The sequence below is a fragment of the Acomys russatus genome, chromosome 23 (genome assembly GCF_903995435.1).
Source record: "Acomys russatus chromosome 23, mAcoRus1.1, whole genome shotgun sequence".
Taxonomy (NCBI): domain Eukaryota; kingdom Metazoa; phylum Chordata; class Mammalia; order Rodentia; family Muridae; genus Acomys; species Acomys russatus.
The window spans coordinates 6214460-6231609 of NC_067159.1; the positions used below are offsets into that span (position 1 = coordinate 6214460).

The window sequence follows — 17150 nt, forward strand, 5'->3', positions numbered from 1 at the left end:
GTCACAACCCATGGCTTAAGTAGCCATGCTTTAGGCAGGCCATGAGCTTTTCAGCTCTCTGTGGTTCCCTGTACTCCACACTAAGCTCATATCAGCCAGTGGCCTGGGCTGCCTCCCCAATCCCGGAAGCTTTGAATGAGACCCATTGTTTAGAGTTGGTGGAGATGATGAGCTGTTATTTATCCCTTGGAGATTTGGTTAGGCCACAGGGTAGAATTTTGGATTAGAAAACAGAGAAGCTACCTGACTAAGACGAGAAAGAATTGCAGAATCCCCATTTGGGATGGGTTTAAAGGCAAGATGAGCGTTTTTCAGGGGAGCTTTGACTTTGTCTGAAAGCATAGGCATTACCTAGAGAACTTCCTTTACCAACGAGTCTCCTGTTTTAGCTTCCTCCCAAACCCCAGCTCCTTCAGCGGAAGACAATGGAACTGAAGAACTCTCAAGCATATTTGCGGTCCAAACTCACGAAGGATACCACTTTGCCTGTCACCTTAACTGAATGGAAACTTTTCCGAGCTGGAGAAGTGGCTCACAGGAAGAAGAGAAATCTCCCGCGGGTGAGGAGTCCAGTGCATTCAGTCTTAAAACTTTACACCAGCATTTAATAATGGAGACTTAATATTTAGGACTTATCCATTGGAATTAGTTTTGCAAAGCAGCCTTGAGTTTTTAATTTTTGCTCAGTCAGGCAATTACATAAATGGCTTTTGACATACTTTCTTTGTGGATTGGAAACTTGACATCAGGTAGAGACCTTCATCCTCTGTCATCTTGGCTTTGGTTGGACATCAGCTGCCTATCTTAAGGAAATGCCAGCGCCTCAAACAAAGGGAAAGTCTGTTTATGCACACTCTTTTATGTACCAAAGTGAGGTCAGTCTCGTGCCGGACCTTACAAATTTCAGTCATGATGAGATATGTGTCATTTATTAAGATTAAAATGTCCATTCAGAGGTGGAGAAAAGGAAACCAGACTGTTACTTGGCACTAAATCACATGAAGTAAATGAAGTAAACGACCTGCCCTCAAGGGAGGGCAAGGCAGCAAACATCCCCTCCGCCATATTGATGGGAGCTTTTACTAAACAGATTGGTGGTTGTTGTTGTTGTTGTTTTCTTTAGTTTTTCGTTTTTCGAGACAGGGTTTCTCTGTGTAGCTTTGGCTGTCCGGACGCACCAGGCTGCCCTCAAACTCAGGGAGATCTCTCTGCCTCTGGTTCCCAAGTGCTGGGATTACAGGTGTGTGCCATCGTGCCTGGCAGCAGAATATATTTTTTAAATGCATTACTTGTAGCTTTATCTTCTTTTAGGAGAGACTTTTATGCGGTTACATAAAAATATTTTTTGGCTTTATTTTGTTTTGTTTGGTCTTTTTTTTTTTTCTTTTTTCTTTTTTGTTTTGTTTTGTTTTCGAGACAGAGTTTCTCTGTGTAGCCTTGGCTGCCCTAGACTCACTTTGTAGACCAGGCTGGCCTCGATCTCACATCAATCCACCTGCTTCTGCTCCTGAGTGCTGGGATTAAAAGTGTGCGCCACCATGCCTGGCTCATAAAAATATTTTTAAATCTGTGTTTAATTAAGATGTTTTGCGAATTGACACACTAGAGTGGCAGATAATATATATAATGAAGAAATCAGATCATTGGAATATTTTTCCCTTCCTAGTGCCTGGTGAATTAGTACAAATATCATTCAGCACACACATTTTGTACCTGGCTTTAACAAAGACAAAAGTCACAGCTGTTTCTTGGGTTAGTGACTACTGATTGGTTTCTTAGTAAATCTTGTGTTCCATAAGTAATTTAATTTTTCTGGTCTGTTTCCTGCCCTTGCTCTGGGGCAGGCGTCCTGCAGGAGCTTTCTCCTCAGGAAGATCACTTTGGCACTCACTGTAGCTTCCTGTGACTCCAGAACAGCGGATCATGTGTGCATGGGGCAAGGGTACAGACTCCTAAGGGATCCTGCTTAAGGTTTCTGACCCTTGAACTGGAATTAGCCACTGTTGGGGGAGGGGATCGGGGGTGTGGAGTGTGTGTGACTTAGTGTTAAAGCAGGTGTCCCACTCGTGTGAGGCCCTCCCTGGGTTCAGTCTTCTGCACCACAAAAGGACAAGCAAGAGAGAGCTGAGGAGACTTTGTGGTACTTCCTTCTGGTTGGTGCTGTTTTATGCACTGCTGATCTGAGTCACTTTCTAATAACAAGTAATAGGATCAACTCTTTCTTCTGAGAATAGCGGTACTGTGACTTCTTCCTTTCCAATTTTTATCCCCTTGATTCCCGTATTTTCATACTGCTTTAGCTGGAACCTCAAGTACTATATTGAAGAGAAACGTGGAAAGGGCAGCCTTGTCTTGTCCCTGATTTTAGTGGGATTGCTTTAAGTTTCTCTCCATTTAACTGTAAATTGGCTATAGGCTCGCTGTATATAGCCTTTACTATGTTTAGGTATGTGTCTTGTATTCCTGGTCTCTCCAAGACTTTTAACATGAAGGCATGTTGGATTTTGTCAAAGGCTTTTTCAGCATCTAATGAAATGATCATGTGGAGTTTTTTTCTTTTAGTGTGTTTATATGGTAAATTATATCGATGGATTTTGGTACATTGAACTGTCCCTACATCCCTGGGATGAAGCCTGATCATGGTGGATGATGTGTTCTTGATTCAGTGTGCGAGTAGTTTATTGAGTATTTTTGCATCCGTGTTCATAAAGGAAACTGATATGACATTGTCTTTCTTTGTTGAGTCTTTGTGTGGTTTAAGTATCAGGGTGACTGTGACCTTAAAGAATGAGTTTGACAATATTCCTTCTGTTTCTGTGTTGTGCTATTGGTATTAACTCTTGTAAAATCTGGTAGAATTATGAGCTAAAACTACTTGGTCCTGGGATTTTAGGGATTAGAAAACTTTTAATGCCTGCTTTTATTTCCTTAGTGGCTATAGTACTATCTAAAGTGTTTACCTGATCTTGATTTCAAGTGAAAACTATTGCTCATTTTGTTTAGACTTTCCATTTTTGTGGAATACAGGCTTTTGATATAGGACCTAAGAATTATTTTCATTTCTCTTAGTGTCTCTTGCTTTGTCTCCCTTTACACTGCTGATTTTGTTAACTTGGATAGTATCTTTCTACCTTTCAGTTAGTTTGGCTAGGGGTTTGTCTATCTTATTGATTTTCTCAAAGAACCAGCTCGAGCTGGACATGGTGGTGCATGCCTTTAATCCCAGCAATCGGGAGGCAGAGGCAGGTGGATCGATGTGAGTTCGAGGCCACCCTGATCTACAAAAAGAGTCCAGGACAACCAAGGCTACACAGAGGAAACCCTGTCTCCAAAAACCAACCAACCAAACAAACAAACAAAAAAAACCCCAAAAAACAAAAATCAAAGAATCAGCTCTTGGTTTTGTTGATTCTTTGTACTGTTCTCTTTGTTTCTAATTTATTGATTTCAGCCCGGAGTTTGATTATTTCATGCCATCTACTCCTCTTGAGTGTGTTTGCTTCTTTTGTTCTAGAGCTTTCAGGTGTGCTTTTCAATTGCTAGTTTGAGATCTCTCCAATTTCTTTTTTCTTTTTCTTGTTTGGTTTTTTGAGACCGTGTTTCTCTGTGTAGCTTGCCTGTCCTGGACTTACTTTGTAGGTCAGGCTGGCCTTGAACTCACAGTGATCCGCCAGCATCTGCCTCCCGAGTGCTGGGATTACAGGTGTGCGCCACCACCGCCCTTCCAATTTCTTTATAAGGTACTTAGTACTATGAACTTTCCTCTTAGCACTGCTTTCATTGTGTCCCATAAGTTTGGGTATGTTGTGCCTCCATTGAATTCTAGAAAGTCTTTAATTTCTTCCTTGACCCAGTGATCATTAATTAGAGTTGTTCAGTTTCCATTAGTTTGTAGATTTCTGTTGTTGTTGAAGTCCAGGTTTAATCCATGGTGATCTGATAAGATACAAGGGGTTAGTTCAATTTTCTTGTATCTCTTTAGGCTTGCTTTGTGACCTACTATATGGTCAATTTTCGAGAAGGTTCTATGAGGTGCTGAGAAGAAGGTTTGGGCGGAATGTTCTGTAGATATCTGATAGGTCCTTTTGATTCATAACATCTGTTAGCTTCATTATTTCTCTGTTTAGTTTCTGTCTTGGTGACCTGTTCATTAATGAGAGTGGGTGTTGACGTCCCACTATTAATATATGGGGTTCCATATGTGATTGAAACTTTAGTAATGTTTCTTTTAAGAGTATAAGTGCCTGGGGCTGGAGAGATGGTTCAGAGGTTAAGAGCACCATGTGTTCTTGCAAAGGTCCTGAGTTCAAATCCCAGCAACCACACGGTGGCACAACCACCTGTAATGAGATTTGGCACCCTCTTCTGGCCTACAGCCAGAATGCTGTATAAATAATAAATAAATCTTTTAAAAAAATTTATTTATTATGTATACAGTGTACTGCCTGCACACCAGAAGAGGGCCATTTCTCCAACCCCCCATAAATAAATCTAAAAAAAAAAAAAAAAAAAAAAAGAATGTAAGTGCCCTTGCATTTGAGGTATAGATGCAGAGATGTCATTTGGTGAATTTTTCCTTTGATAAGTATGAAGTATCCTTTCCCATCTCCTTTGATTAATTTTGGTTTGAAAGCCTATTTTATTAGATATTAGAATGGCTGACTCCATCTTGCTTCTTGGGTCTATTTTCTTTTTTCTTTCTTTCTTTCTTTCTTTCTTTCTTTCTTTCTTTCTTTCTTTCTTTCTTTCCTCCTTTCTTTCTTCCTTTCGCTTTTTGCAACAGGGCTGTCCTGTACTCACTTTGTAGATCTGGCTGGCCTTGAACTCATAAAGACCCATCTTCCTCTGCCTCCTGAGTGTTGGGATTACAGGTGTGTGCCACCACATGCGGCTGGGTCTATTTTCTTGGAAAATCTTTTCTTAGCCCTTTACTATGAAATAATGTCTATCTTTGTTTCTGAGGTGTGTTTCTTGTATGCAGCAGAATGATGGGTCATGTTTACACATCCATTCTGTTAGCCTGTGTCTTTTTTTTTTTTTTTAATGGGGAATTGAATCCATTAATGTTGAGAGATATTAATGATCAATGATTGTTTATTCCTGTTATTTTGATGGTGGTGGGAGAGTGTGTGTGTGTGAGAGAGTCTCTTCTTTTGGTTTGCTGGTGTGGGGTTATTTCCTGTGTTTTCATGGGTGTAGTTAGCCTCCTTGGGTTGGAGTTTTCTTTCTAATATCTTCTGTATGGCTGGATATTGTTAAAATAAAGATAGTTTAAATTTGGTTTTGTCCTGGAATATCTTGTTTTCTCCATCTATGGTGATTAAAAGTTTTGTAGGTATAGTCATTTGGGCTGATATCTGTGGTCTCTTAAAGTCTGAAAGATATTTTCCCAGGCCCTTCTGGCTTTCCAGTTTCTGTTGAAGAGTCGGGTGTAATTTTGGTAGGGCTGCCATTTGGTGTTCTGTAAGCTTGTATGTTTGTAGGCATCTCTTTCGTGAGGTTGGGTAAGTTTTTGTCTATGATTTTGTTGAAAATATTTTTCAAACAAAAATATTAGAGCTGGGAGTCTTCTTCTACTCCTATTATTGTGAGGTTTGTTTTCTTAGTGTTCCAGATTTTTTTGGATGTTTTATGTCAGGAACTTTTTCGATTTAACATTTTCTTTGACTGGTGTGTTGATCCCTTGCGTCGTGGTCTATGTCTGAGAGTCTCCCTTACATCCCTGTGTTGTGTTGGTGACCCTTGCTCTGTTGTTCCTGCTCTCTCCCTAGGTTTCCAGTTTCTGGATTCCCTCAGTTTGTGTTTTCTTTATTGCTTCTGTTTGCCATTTTTCAGGCACACAGTTTTATTTATTTTCCTCACCTATTTTATTGTATTTTCCTGTATTTCTTTAAGGGATTTATTCATTTCCTTTTCAAAGGCCTCTATCATCATTATAAGATTGGATTTAAGGTCATGTTCTTGTGCTTTGGCCGTGTTAGGACATCAGGGCTTGCTGTAGTAGGACAGCGGGGCTCTGGTGGTGCCTCAGTATTGCCTCGGCTCTTGTTGATTGCTTCTTACGCTGGCCTTCAGCCATCTGGCTGCCCCTGGTGCTGACTGGATGTTCCTGATGTTGGCAAGACTCCTCTGGGAGGCAGACAGAGCCTTGGGCCTTACAGTGGAGCTCAGGGAACAGTACGCTGCTCACCTCTCCTGGTTGTGCCCCAGGTGGACCACTTTGTGAGTTCAAGGCCAACCTGGTCTACAAAATGAGTCCAGGATAGCCAGGGCTACACAGAGAAAACCTGTCTCAAACAACAAAAACAAAAGCAACCAAACAAAAAAATCAACTCTTTCAACATTTTCTTTTCTTTAAAAAAAAAAAAAAAAAGTGAGACAAGTTCTCATATTTCTTAGATTGGTCTTGGAATCACTTTGTAGGTGAAGGAGACCTTTTTTGTTTTTGTTTTGTTTTGTTTGTTTGCTTGAAACAGGGTTCTCTGTGTAGCCCTGGCTGTCCTAGAGCTCACACTGTGGACCAGGCTGGCCTTGAAGTTACTGAGCTCCTCCTGGCTCAGTTCTTGCCATTTGATCTGACATTCCGAGAACAGTAGTTTCCTTCATAATCTGTGGGCATACTTTTGATTCTACTTTGTAAATCCACTGTGTCTTGCTAAAACTGGATGCAGTAGTGCTCCGCCTCCACACTCATACGTTTAAAAATAATAAAAGTCAATCTTAAAAAAATATTTTAAGTCCTTTAATGATATCCCAGATGCAGTACAAATTTTGGTTTTTTGAGCATCTTCAGGAACATTCCATGAGAAAATGAGTTTTCACTTATGTCCTCTTTGATGCCTCCAGCTGTCCCTGGAGGGGAAATTGCTTTCAGATCTAGTCCATATGCCTGGTCCCCACCCTTCCTTCCTTTCTCTGCTCTGGAATCCTGTGTGGGATTGTAGTGCCTTCCCTGATGCTTTGCTGTTCATGGCTGTCAAGCAAGCAGTTGCTTTCTGTCACTTCTTAGAGCGTTGTGCAGTGTTTGCTGCGGCTGCAAAGAAGGGCAGACTCCGGGTCCTGCCTCATAAGCCAGAACTGTAGGTTGCCACTTGGCCTGATATTCTCAGAACAATAGTTTCCTTCAAAATATGTGGGCATGCTGTTGATTCTACTTTTTAAATTCAAATTAATATTTATCTATCTTGGATATTTCTGCACTTAAAACTTGTTTGCTCCCATAAATCTTTTTTTTTTTTTTTTTGGTTTTTCGAGACAGGGTTTCTCTATGTAGCCTTGGCCGTCCTGGACTCGCTTTGTAGACCAGGCTGGCCTCGAACTCACAGCGATCCGCCTGCCTCTGCCTCCCGAGTGCTCGGATTAAAGTCGTGCGCCACCACGCCCAGCTATAAAATTTTCTGTAGTTCATAGAAGTACCTTTCTCTCTTGGCTTCTCCTGCTTGCTTCTTTGCAAAGGCAGCACAGAAGAACACTGATTTTTTTCACTTGATGGCAGCTACAGAAATCCTCTAAGAGAACAAAGCCATCTACAGCTGTGGGGAGGATCTGCACATGTGTCTCACGCCTTTGCCTGTTGTGGACTGACTCAGCTTGCTGCTTGCTGGGTTGCTAGAAAAACACAGGCAAAGAGAACATGAGCATTCTCCTCAGCAGGCTGTCCAATCATCCACAGGGGGCTTAACACTTCTGTCTAGGCAGGGTATTAAATCAAGCTTGGAGCCTTAAGAATAAAAGAAAAGCGGGCATAGAAAAGTTAACCAGATCCTTGTTTTAAAATGCCTGTTGATGTCACGGCTCTGCTCCGTCTTCTCTTTCACCTCAGTCTGTGTGTAGCTCTTTGTGTAGTTGACTCTCTTTTTTTATACATATACCTTTTTCCCAGCATTAGGAAAGAATTCTGAGTAATGCTTACTAAATAGAAACAGCTATAAAAAAATCTAAAGATGAGTGATCTGGTTGCAGCTGCCTGAGGTATAGATTGATGAGTGGAGTGGGAGGGAAGCATAGTTTTGTATGGAGTAATCTAAAATAAGCTGCAGCATTTATGTGCACAGTGGCAGAGTGTGCTTTTTTTGACAGAAGCGTCTTAGGCAGGCTTGTCTCCTCCTGGGAGAAACTCCTGGGAGCAGAAATAACTAAGCCCCACCCTGCAGTGGGTTACTTTTCCCCTTCCTGTTCTGAGCAAGTGAAAACTTGAGCAAAGTATTACTCACTGGAGGGAGTGCAGCAGCCACATTCCCTGCATGCTGTGACATGGAGCGACACTGTGCTGGGTTCATCGGGAAGGGCAGGGTCCTGCTCTTTTCTTTCCTGGGCTGTGGACACTGGGTATGAGAACACACACCATCCAATGACTCCATTTTAATCCAAAATTGAAAAATATAAAGGCTTTTATTATTCAGTTATTTTATAATTTATTTTATTAATTAGTTATTCAATTGTTATTACTCTTTTCTAAAGGAAACTCCAATGTGTTAATGCCAGTCATGCTGAGAACCTTGTTCGTGTTGCCTTTGACTTGTAATTTTCTTGCCTTTTTTTCCCCAGCTTGTTTTGAAAATAAATGATACATTTGAATCTAAGAGAGGGAAGAAGAGGGTAAAGTTACAGCCTTACACTGGAAAAGAAGCCCCCTCCTCAAAAGGTAAGAACGTGTTTGCTCTTCTGTTTGTAGCTGCTAGTGTACCTGTCAGTCTCCTACTGCTGTGCCCGACATCTGGGAGGAACAGCTTAGGGATGGAAGGCGTGTTTTGGCTCACGGTTTTGAGAGGGCTCTGTCCTCAGTGTCAGCTCATGGTGGCGCGATCATGCAGCAGACTAGGAAACGGAGAACATGGAGAGGCCAGGCCTGGGGTTGCGTCTTCCTTCTGTCAACACCTCCTAAAGTTTCCAAAGCTCGCCAGAATAGTGCCAGCACTGGGAGCAGGCCTCGAAAGCACAAGCCTCTGGGGGACATTTTGGACTCAAACCATAAGAACACACGAAGGGAGCATCGTTACCGAGCTTAGGGTTTGGTCAGACAGTCTCACTCTCCAGTTCAAGCTTCCTGGAGCTCACCATGTATCCCAGGATGGCCACGGACTTGTCATGAGCCTTCTGCTCGAGTCTTCCAGCTTAGGGCCAAGCTCTTCAAGGGCCGTTTTTCAATTCCTTCTTGTTAGTTCAAAGTAAAAAATACTATGTGAATAAATAAGTAAAACAATTACAAGCCAACGAATGAGACTAAATTACTTAGGCAGTTTGAATAATTATTTTGTAATTCTACTGTGATCTCTTGTGTGTTCCTTTTTTTGAGCTAATGTCTTGCTTGGTAGCCTAGGCTGGTTAGGAACTTTGGGTTCTCTTGCCTCCCCGGGTGCAGGTATAGACACGCACAACCATGGCCAGCAGACATGCAGTCCCCAGCCTGTACCATACCTCCGAAGCTCAGTAGTTTTATCGTGCAGATGGCTAGATAAAATTTAACTTAGTTAAGAAATTTGATATTTACAACAAATTATAAGCGTTTTTATAAAAACTCACATGTGAAGGTCTGGGTGTGCTGGTGCACACTTGTAGTCCTGGCACTAGGATGGCTGAGGCAGGAAGCCTGAAAGCCAGCCCAAGCTCCCTAGAGAGATGTCATTTCTGCCAACTCCCCATGAGAACTGAAGCGCACCTGCCTGCCTCCCTGTGCAGTCCAGGCTTCAGCCCCAGGGCCACAAACAGCCTCAGGAAATCTCAGCTTGGTTGTCTAAAAGAAATATGTAGAACGTAGCAATTTCTTTCTTTTTGGGCATGGGGGTGTTCCAAGACAGGGATTCTCTGTATAGCTATGGCTGTTCTAGACTCACTTTGTAGACCAGGCTGGCCTTGAACTCATAGAGATCAGCCTGCCTCAGCCTCCCTAGTGCTGGGATTAAAGGTATGTGCCATCATGCCCAGCTAACAATTTCAATTTTTGCTTATAAAGTTCATAAGTGAGAAACCCCTGTCAGAGGACATCATTTCTTGTTTTTACAGATTTACAAAGAGAAAATGTCTTAAGTTCACTTACAGATCTACTCTACATTAAAACAATAAAGTAGTCACATCTGGGCTCCAAAGACTGCTCTTGCTATGTATGCTGGCTTTGATACAGACGGGCAAAAATGATAACACGATGAGCTGGTTACCATGTGTTTGCCCAGCTTCTTTCTTTTTCTTCTAAAGATTTATTTATTTATTATGTATACAATAGCTCCGCATGCCAGAAGGGGGCCGTTAGATCACATTATGGATGGTTGTGAGCACCATATGGTTGCTGGGAATTGAACTCAGGACCTCTGGAAGAGGAAGCAGTACTCTTAACCGCTGAGCCATCTCTCCAGCCCTTCTTTTTCTTCTCTTATTTGTCAGTGTGTGTGATGTGCATATGTCTGTGGGTGCACATGTGTGTACGCTCAGCTGAAGGCCTGAGGCTGACGGCTTCCCTCTATTGTTCTTCTACCTTATTTCTTCGAGTCGGGGGCTCTTAAACCCAGAGCTGTCTGATGAAGAAAGTCTCGCTGGCAAACGAGGTCTACAGGGGTGTGGGTCCCTGTCTCCATCCTCTGAAGCTAAGTTACAGGTGGTCCATCACTGCCACCCGGCATGGACATGGGCTCTGGGATCCAAACTCCAGACCCCTCGCTTGCATGGCAAGCGCTGTAACCACTGAGCCAGCTCCTCAGACCATGTTTCCTTATTTCAAAGGGAAATATTTAGACATGTTGCATTTCCCTCTGAGAATGAAATGCCTTTGGCTATTATTAGCAATTACAGCTAATATTTATTAAATAAAATAATTGTTTAAAGGTTCCATCTCATTTGCGATGCCACATTAGGAGTTAGGCACCACCCTGTGTCACAGATGGAAAAGCTGAGCCAGAGGAGGAAGTGTGGGTTTGGTCGGGTGCATGACCACAGGAGCTCTTACTCTCCTCTAGGGCAGGCGTTCCGTGTTCCCGGTAACTAGAATTTTAGGCATCTATTGCTTCTGTTTCCTTATCCAAGCAAAGGTGTCACCAAGGGAGGCAGAGGCAGGCAGAGCGCTGAGTTCAAGGCCGCCTGAGCTATAGAACAAGTTCCAAGGTAACCAGAGCTACACAGAAAAGCCCTGTCTCAAAAAACAAACAAACAAATGTACGTCGCCAAAGGGTTTCTCAATAGTGTAATTGAGGCTAGATACAGAAAATGGAAACTGATATGACACTGTTAGATTCTTTCTGATGCATTGCTGTTGATTTTCTAAATCCTGTGTAACATATATTATTGATTTATAGATAAGGAAGTAAAATTCAAGCTGCATATTATATAAAATGCCAAGATGCTGGGGCAAGAATGAGTGCTTGCAAAACATCCCCATTGTTTTAACCCAGGGAGATGCCTTAGTGGGTAAAGTGCTAGCCGCAGAGGCCTTATGGCCTGAGAGTGATCCCTGGAGCCCACGTAAAAAGCTGGGTGCTATAGTCAGCCACATGCATATTAAAGATGGGGCCTCTACAAGCCTCAGCCGTTCTGCAGCTCACTCTGTGGACCAGGGTGACCTCAAAAACAGAGAGCCACCTTCCTCTGCCTCCCAAGGGCTGGGGCTAAAGGTGTGTGTCCTTGTGCCCTGCTAAAGCTGGCTGTGGCGGTGCATGTCTGTAACCCCAGCATTCCTACAGTGAGGTGGGAAGTGGGAAGCAGGAGAGATGGTCAGTGCTAGCTACCTAGCTAGCCTGGGAGATATGGTGCAATGACAGACAACCAGCAAGAGCCCGTCTCAAAACAAAATAAGACAAACCTCAAAACCAAAAAAGGGGGAGAGGAACAGTTCACAAAAAGTTAATTTTGATCGCTACCTGAGTGCTGTAGCATACAAAATCACACACAGAATGAATTCTTTCAATTTAATTAGATTTTTAAAATTTATAAGAGTTTTATTTTGTTTTGATTTTCTTTTGAGGCAGGGTTTCTCTTCAGGTCTGGCTGTTCTGGACTCCTTTGTAGACCAGATTGGCCTTGAATGCGTATAGAGATCCACCTGCCTTTCCCTCCCAGGTCCTGGGATTAAAGGCCTGCACCACCATGCCCAGCAAATTTTTAAATCTTAATTTAAAGCTTAATTAAAAAATTAAAATCATCTCAGGAGGCAGAGGTAGGTGGAGGCAAAGTGAGTCCAGGACAGCTAAGGCTACACAGAGAGACCCTGTCTTGGAAAAAAAAAAATGAAGTCGTTGCCATTCAGATCAACAACTGTCTCAAATTGATAACTGTTTCTGCATGCGACACTCTGAGCAGATTATCTGGGGGTTTCGTAGTCCCCTAGGACTTCAGCACACAACACCTGCTGGGGACAAGGTTCGGAGGAGTCGGATTTTACTTTTACTAGAAAATTAAATCATTAAATCATTGTAAAAAATGTCTTAACTTCTAACACTAAAACAAGTGAACAAACAAACAAAAGCAGTCCCTAGACGTCCTGTGTAACTGTTGGTTTCCCTTTGTAGACTGAAGGAAGTTAGCATTCCCCAGCTCTTGTGACTGGAGGAGCTCCTGGCTCTGTCAGCGTGCAGTGCCTGCCCAGGCTTTCACTTCTCCTGTGCTTTTGTCTGTATGTCAGCAGTGCCTAATGGGCCTGGATAATTATATAATGCCCGCCCTGCACTTCGGCACTGCGTTTACTTGACTGCTTCCAACCCGAACATTTCCTAAGCAGCCTCAGTTGTTACAAAATGACACTGCCTTTGTCATTATAATTTCATGTGTTGAAATCAAGAGACCGCCTAGGGCCTTTCATACTCCTCCAGGTTCCCTCTCGACGTGTTTTCTGTTGGTTCTTAGGCCCTTTAGCCCACACTCTCTGTGGTGACTGCAGCCATCAAAGCCTTCAAGTGACCTTTCATAACACCTTTGGCACTTGAGTTGCCCTTTCTCCCTCTCCTCTTTTGGCTTTCTGCAAACCTCATAAGCTCACAAGAATACTTGATTCTAAAGACAGTAGTACTTTTTCTTTTTGTAAAGATTTTTTAAAGCTGGACATGGTGAGGCACACCTTTAATCCCAGGCAGAGGTAGGTGGATATCTGTGAGTTTGAGGCCAGCCTGTTCTACAGAGTGAGTTCTAGAACAGCCAGGGCTACATAGGAAGACCCTGTCTCAAAACAAAACAAATATAAAAAGACTTCATTTTTAATTGTGTGTCTGTGTGTTTACCACATACATTCAGGATTTCCAAGGAGGCCAGAGTGGGTGTGAGCTCCCCGGGGGCTAGACTTATAGTTAGGTGGTTGTTAGTCGCTTGACATGGGCACTTGGAACAAAACCAAACTCAGATCCTTTAGAAGAGCGGAAAGTACGTGCAACGCTGAGCCATCTCTCCAGCTCTAACGACTTTTTCTGTATACATAGTTTTGTATTACTCACTTTTATTCTGTGTTTCATTTTAAAAGTCTTAATTAGTGTATATCAAAGCCTTTGGTGTGAACACAGAGTCCCTGAAAGCTCCACTGTGCTCAGGTGTAAAAGTGAAAGTCTCAGTGTGGGTGCCCGTGCTGAGCAGTGAGACCCTTCTTCTATACCCAGCATCTCAATTTTTTAAAAAAAAATCAAGGTGGTAGACATTTTGGTTGTTTCTACCATATTTAGCCTATGGAGATAGACTGTCTATAGGTAACACTCACGTATTCAAATAACATCACAGTGTATTTATTGTATTTGTAAACTAAGTTCCTTGAGTAGACTCACTCTCAGAGACTTAATACCGAGACTTAAAACTGTTACCGCAGCTGAGCATAGCTCCCACCTGTAATGCTGGTGCTTGAGAGACTGTGGCAAGAGGATTATGTGAATTTAGGACTGCTCAGACTTACATAGTAAGTTCCAGAACAGCCTGAGTTATGGAGTGAGACCCTGTCTCTAAAAAGTAAAATAACCCAGCACTCGAGAGGCAAAGGCAGGTAGATTGCTGTGAGTTCGAGGCCAGCCTGGTCTACAAAGCGAGTCCAGGACAGCCACAACTACACAGAGAAACCCTGTCTTGAAGAACCAAATAAATAAATAAATAAAACATTTTATAGCTATTGTCCCACAGATAGCTGGTAATAGTCTGTTTCTACAAACAACATTTGAATATACTTTCCCATAATCTTTATCAAGTTAAACAGCCTGCCTTCGTGGTCCAGCCTCCCTTGTTGTTTGGGCCTGTTGGGGCTGTCCTGGAGCTCATGGGTAGGCTGTGCTGGGTGGCTGGGCTCCAGCGCGGGGACTGTAAGCTCACACCCTGCAGCTGCCTTGTTCTGAGCGCCTCATGCTTGTGCTGCGGGGCTCTATGACCTGAGCCGGCTTCCCGGCCCACGTGCTCTTTCCCACCTGATTTGTAATAGCTGTTTGAATATTAACAAATGTCATTTTGAGCCAGACAGGGTGGCACACACCTTTAAGCCCCAGCACTTGGAAGGCAGAGGCAGGAGGATCGCTGAGTCTGAGTCCTGAATGTTCTACATAGAGAACAAAGATACCCTGGCTAAGAAAAACAAAAGAAGGGGACCTAGCTTTAGGCTTCCGAGCATGGTGGCCCATGTCTGTAATCCCAGCATTTGGAAGGCTGAAGCAGGAGGATTGCCCCAAGTTTGAGGCCAGCTCCTGCTACATAGTGAAGTTCCATGCTAGCCTGGGCCACAGAATGAGACCCTGTCTTAAAATAAAGAGAAACAAAGAAACAGAGAGAGAAAGAAAGAAAGAAAGAAAAAAGAAGGAAAGCGAAAACAGTTCTTGTGTCTTCAGTACACTTACAAATATTTTCCAAATTTAGTTTTCAAGCTTTGAATTTACTATTGACCTTTTTTTAAATTAAAAAATTTTATTTTTTTCTTTCTGGTTTTTGAAACAGGATTTCATGTAGTCCAGGTTGTCCTCGAACTCACTATGTATAGCTGAATCTGGCAATTAAACTCCTCATTGATCCTCTGGTGTCAGCCTCTCATGAACTAGATTACAGGTGTGGCCACCAGGCCTGACTGAATTTCAAAATGTTATATAATCAGATTTACATGTGTTTTAAATTTATGAATGTTAGGCCCTGATTTTCCTGATACATTTAAATTTTTTCTCTTGTTTTGCAGTTTTGGTTTGCTTTAATTTTTTAGACTTAATCTAGAAGTTTCTAAAAACAACCTCATTACATTTTATTTATTCATTGTGTTGTGAATTGTGGGTGGGTGCTCTGTGTGTGTGTGTGTGTGTGTGTGTGTGTATTGTGTGGTGTGGTGTAGTGTGGTATACACACACACTCCAAAAAACAAACATACAAAACAAAACCTGTAAAACTCCCTTGTGAAAAGAGCGTAGCTCCAATCCTCAAAAGCCCTAAAATATGACTGGGGAAACCCAGAACAGTTCAAAGCATTGCTGGTACTGTGGACATGAGAGAGAGAGAGAGAGAGAGAGAGAGAGAGAGAGAGAGAGAGAGAGAGAGAGAGAGAGAGAGAGAGAGAGAGAGAGAGAAGTGAGTTTAGTGTGTAGCATCCTAAACTCAGTTGATTATCTTCCATAGTGACCACATTTCATAGTTTAAATTGATGATGTTCAGCTTTTTGCATTTCATCCTAGTGTTAATACTTTATTTACAGCTGTACAGAGTTATTTGAATCAAAAATAGATTCCAGTCTGAAGGAGACAGAGTTATTCGAAAAGCTGGCTACCCTAGAGCTATGGCTGAGAGCAGCTGATGTGGGCACAGGAGGGAGATGGGCGAGGTCCTTCTCCTGGCCTCATCATTTCCTGGGTTACTTTGTACAGTTGCAGTTATCTGTGGATAGCTGAGATGTGAAAATATCAGATGGAAGAATCTAGAAAAACCTTGAAAGGCTTTAGGCTAAGCACTTGCTCTGAGCGGCATGGGGAGTTGCCGTCTGTTCTGCTTCATCTTGCCCAGGATGTGATTCAGCGCTTTGTCTAGCTCCACACTGTGTGTCAGGACCTCGCAGGCCATCGGTGAGCTTCACGGAGGCACGGTGCTGGTGTCCAGCCTCCCCTCTGCAGTAGCCTCACGCATCATTTCAGCACGCAGGCCCAGGCATAGATGTCCTCCCACAGCTATGCTCAGTACAGTGTGAAAGCACTGGGGGCGAGCCGTATTCACGGAGCTTTCCTTTTTTGTCTTATTATAATTGCTGTATTTTGACATTACTTGCTACTTTCTTACTGTTTAATTTGTAAGTGATCTCACAACTCACACAGCAAGAACCCCATAGTGTGTGTAGGATTTGGTACTGTCTGTTTCACATCCTCTGCAGACAAGGGTTCTCCAGTTTTGTCCTGTGTTCTCTTTCAGCAGCTGGGCTAATCTGACCTTTACTAATTTGACCCCCATTCCTCATTCAAGGCTCGGACTGTGGTGGTTTCCCGTTGTTTCAGCCTCATATGCTCCCTACTAGGAGACCATGTAAACAGAAACTCTCCGCTCTTCCTTTTTTCCAGGTGAAACCAGCGGGAACGAGAGTGATGCTGAGTACCTGCCAAAGAGTGAGTGAGTCAGCGGGCTGCTCCCTTCCAGGATCCCGGCTTCCGCTGGAGCAACGCCTGCTTTTGTGATTAAGCATGCTTTTCCCCATGCGAAGTTCACTTTGTAGGCCATTGCTTCATTCTCAGACCTTGTTGAGATTTGTGGAGCTAAATAGTACATTCAGTCATTTGACAACATGACAGATCTCCCCTAGTGAAGTGAGGTAAGCCAGGAGGGTTCTGAGGATGAGTTCTGGAGGGAGCCAGGCAGCATTGCATGCCCAGACGTGTGCAGTTTGTAGCAGCCAAAAGAGTGTGTGAGTCACCCTCATCGACAAGTGCTTAGCCTAAAATGGCTGAGTTTTCTCTAGTAACCCAAGTGTAATTATTAAGTGCATTTTCTGCCTCTGGCATTAAGAGAGGAGACTAGATATTTACATGTGGGTACCTCTATTCCAAATCATGTTAGGGTACAGAATTGATGCATTTCTGCCTTCTACATGTCTAAGCACTTAATGTGCTCTGTGTCTTCATCAGCTGGATCGTCATAGCAGGTTTTGCTTTATTTCTTGTTTAACTGGCTGGCGTACGGCAACACAGAGCAGGAGCCTTGAGCGGAGGCCAGCTCTGACACACCGAGCTCATGAGTCACAGCCTTGTGCTCCT

General features: G+C 43.0%; 1 protein-coding gene across 2 annotated transcripts in view; it reads left to right on the forward strand.

The window, feature by feature from the left end:
* Window positions 1-17150, forward strand: part of Dennd2c (DENN domain containing 2C) — a 46460-nt gene that overhangs the window by 5812 nt on the left and 23498 nt on the right. For both annotated transcript variants that reach the window (XM_051165577.1, XM_051165576.1), the window contains exons 4-6: window positions 390-560; window positions 8548-8644; window positions 16461-16505. In XM_051165577.1, the coding sequence (XP_051021534.1) occupies window positions 390-560; window positions 8548-8644; window positions 16461-16505 (313 nt within the window). The remainder of the gene's footprint in view (window positions 1-389; window positions 561-8547; window positions 8645-16460; window positions 16506-17150) is intronic.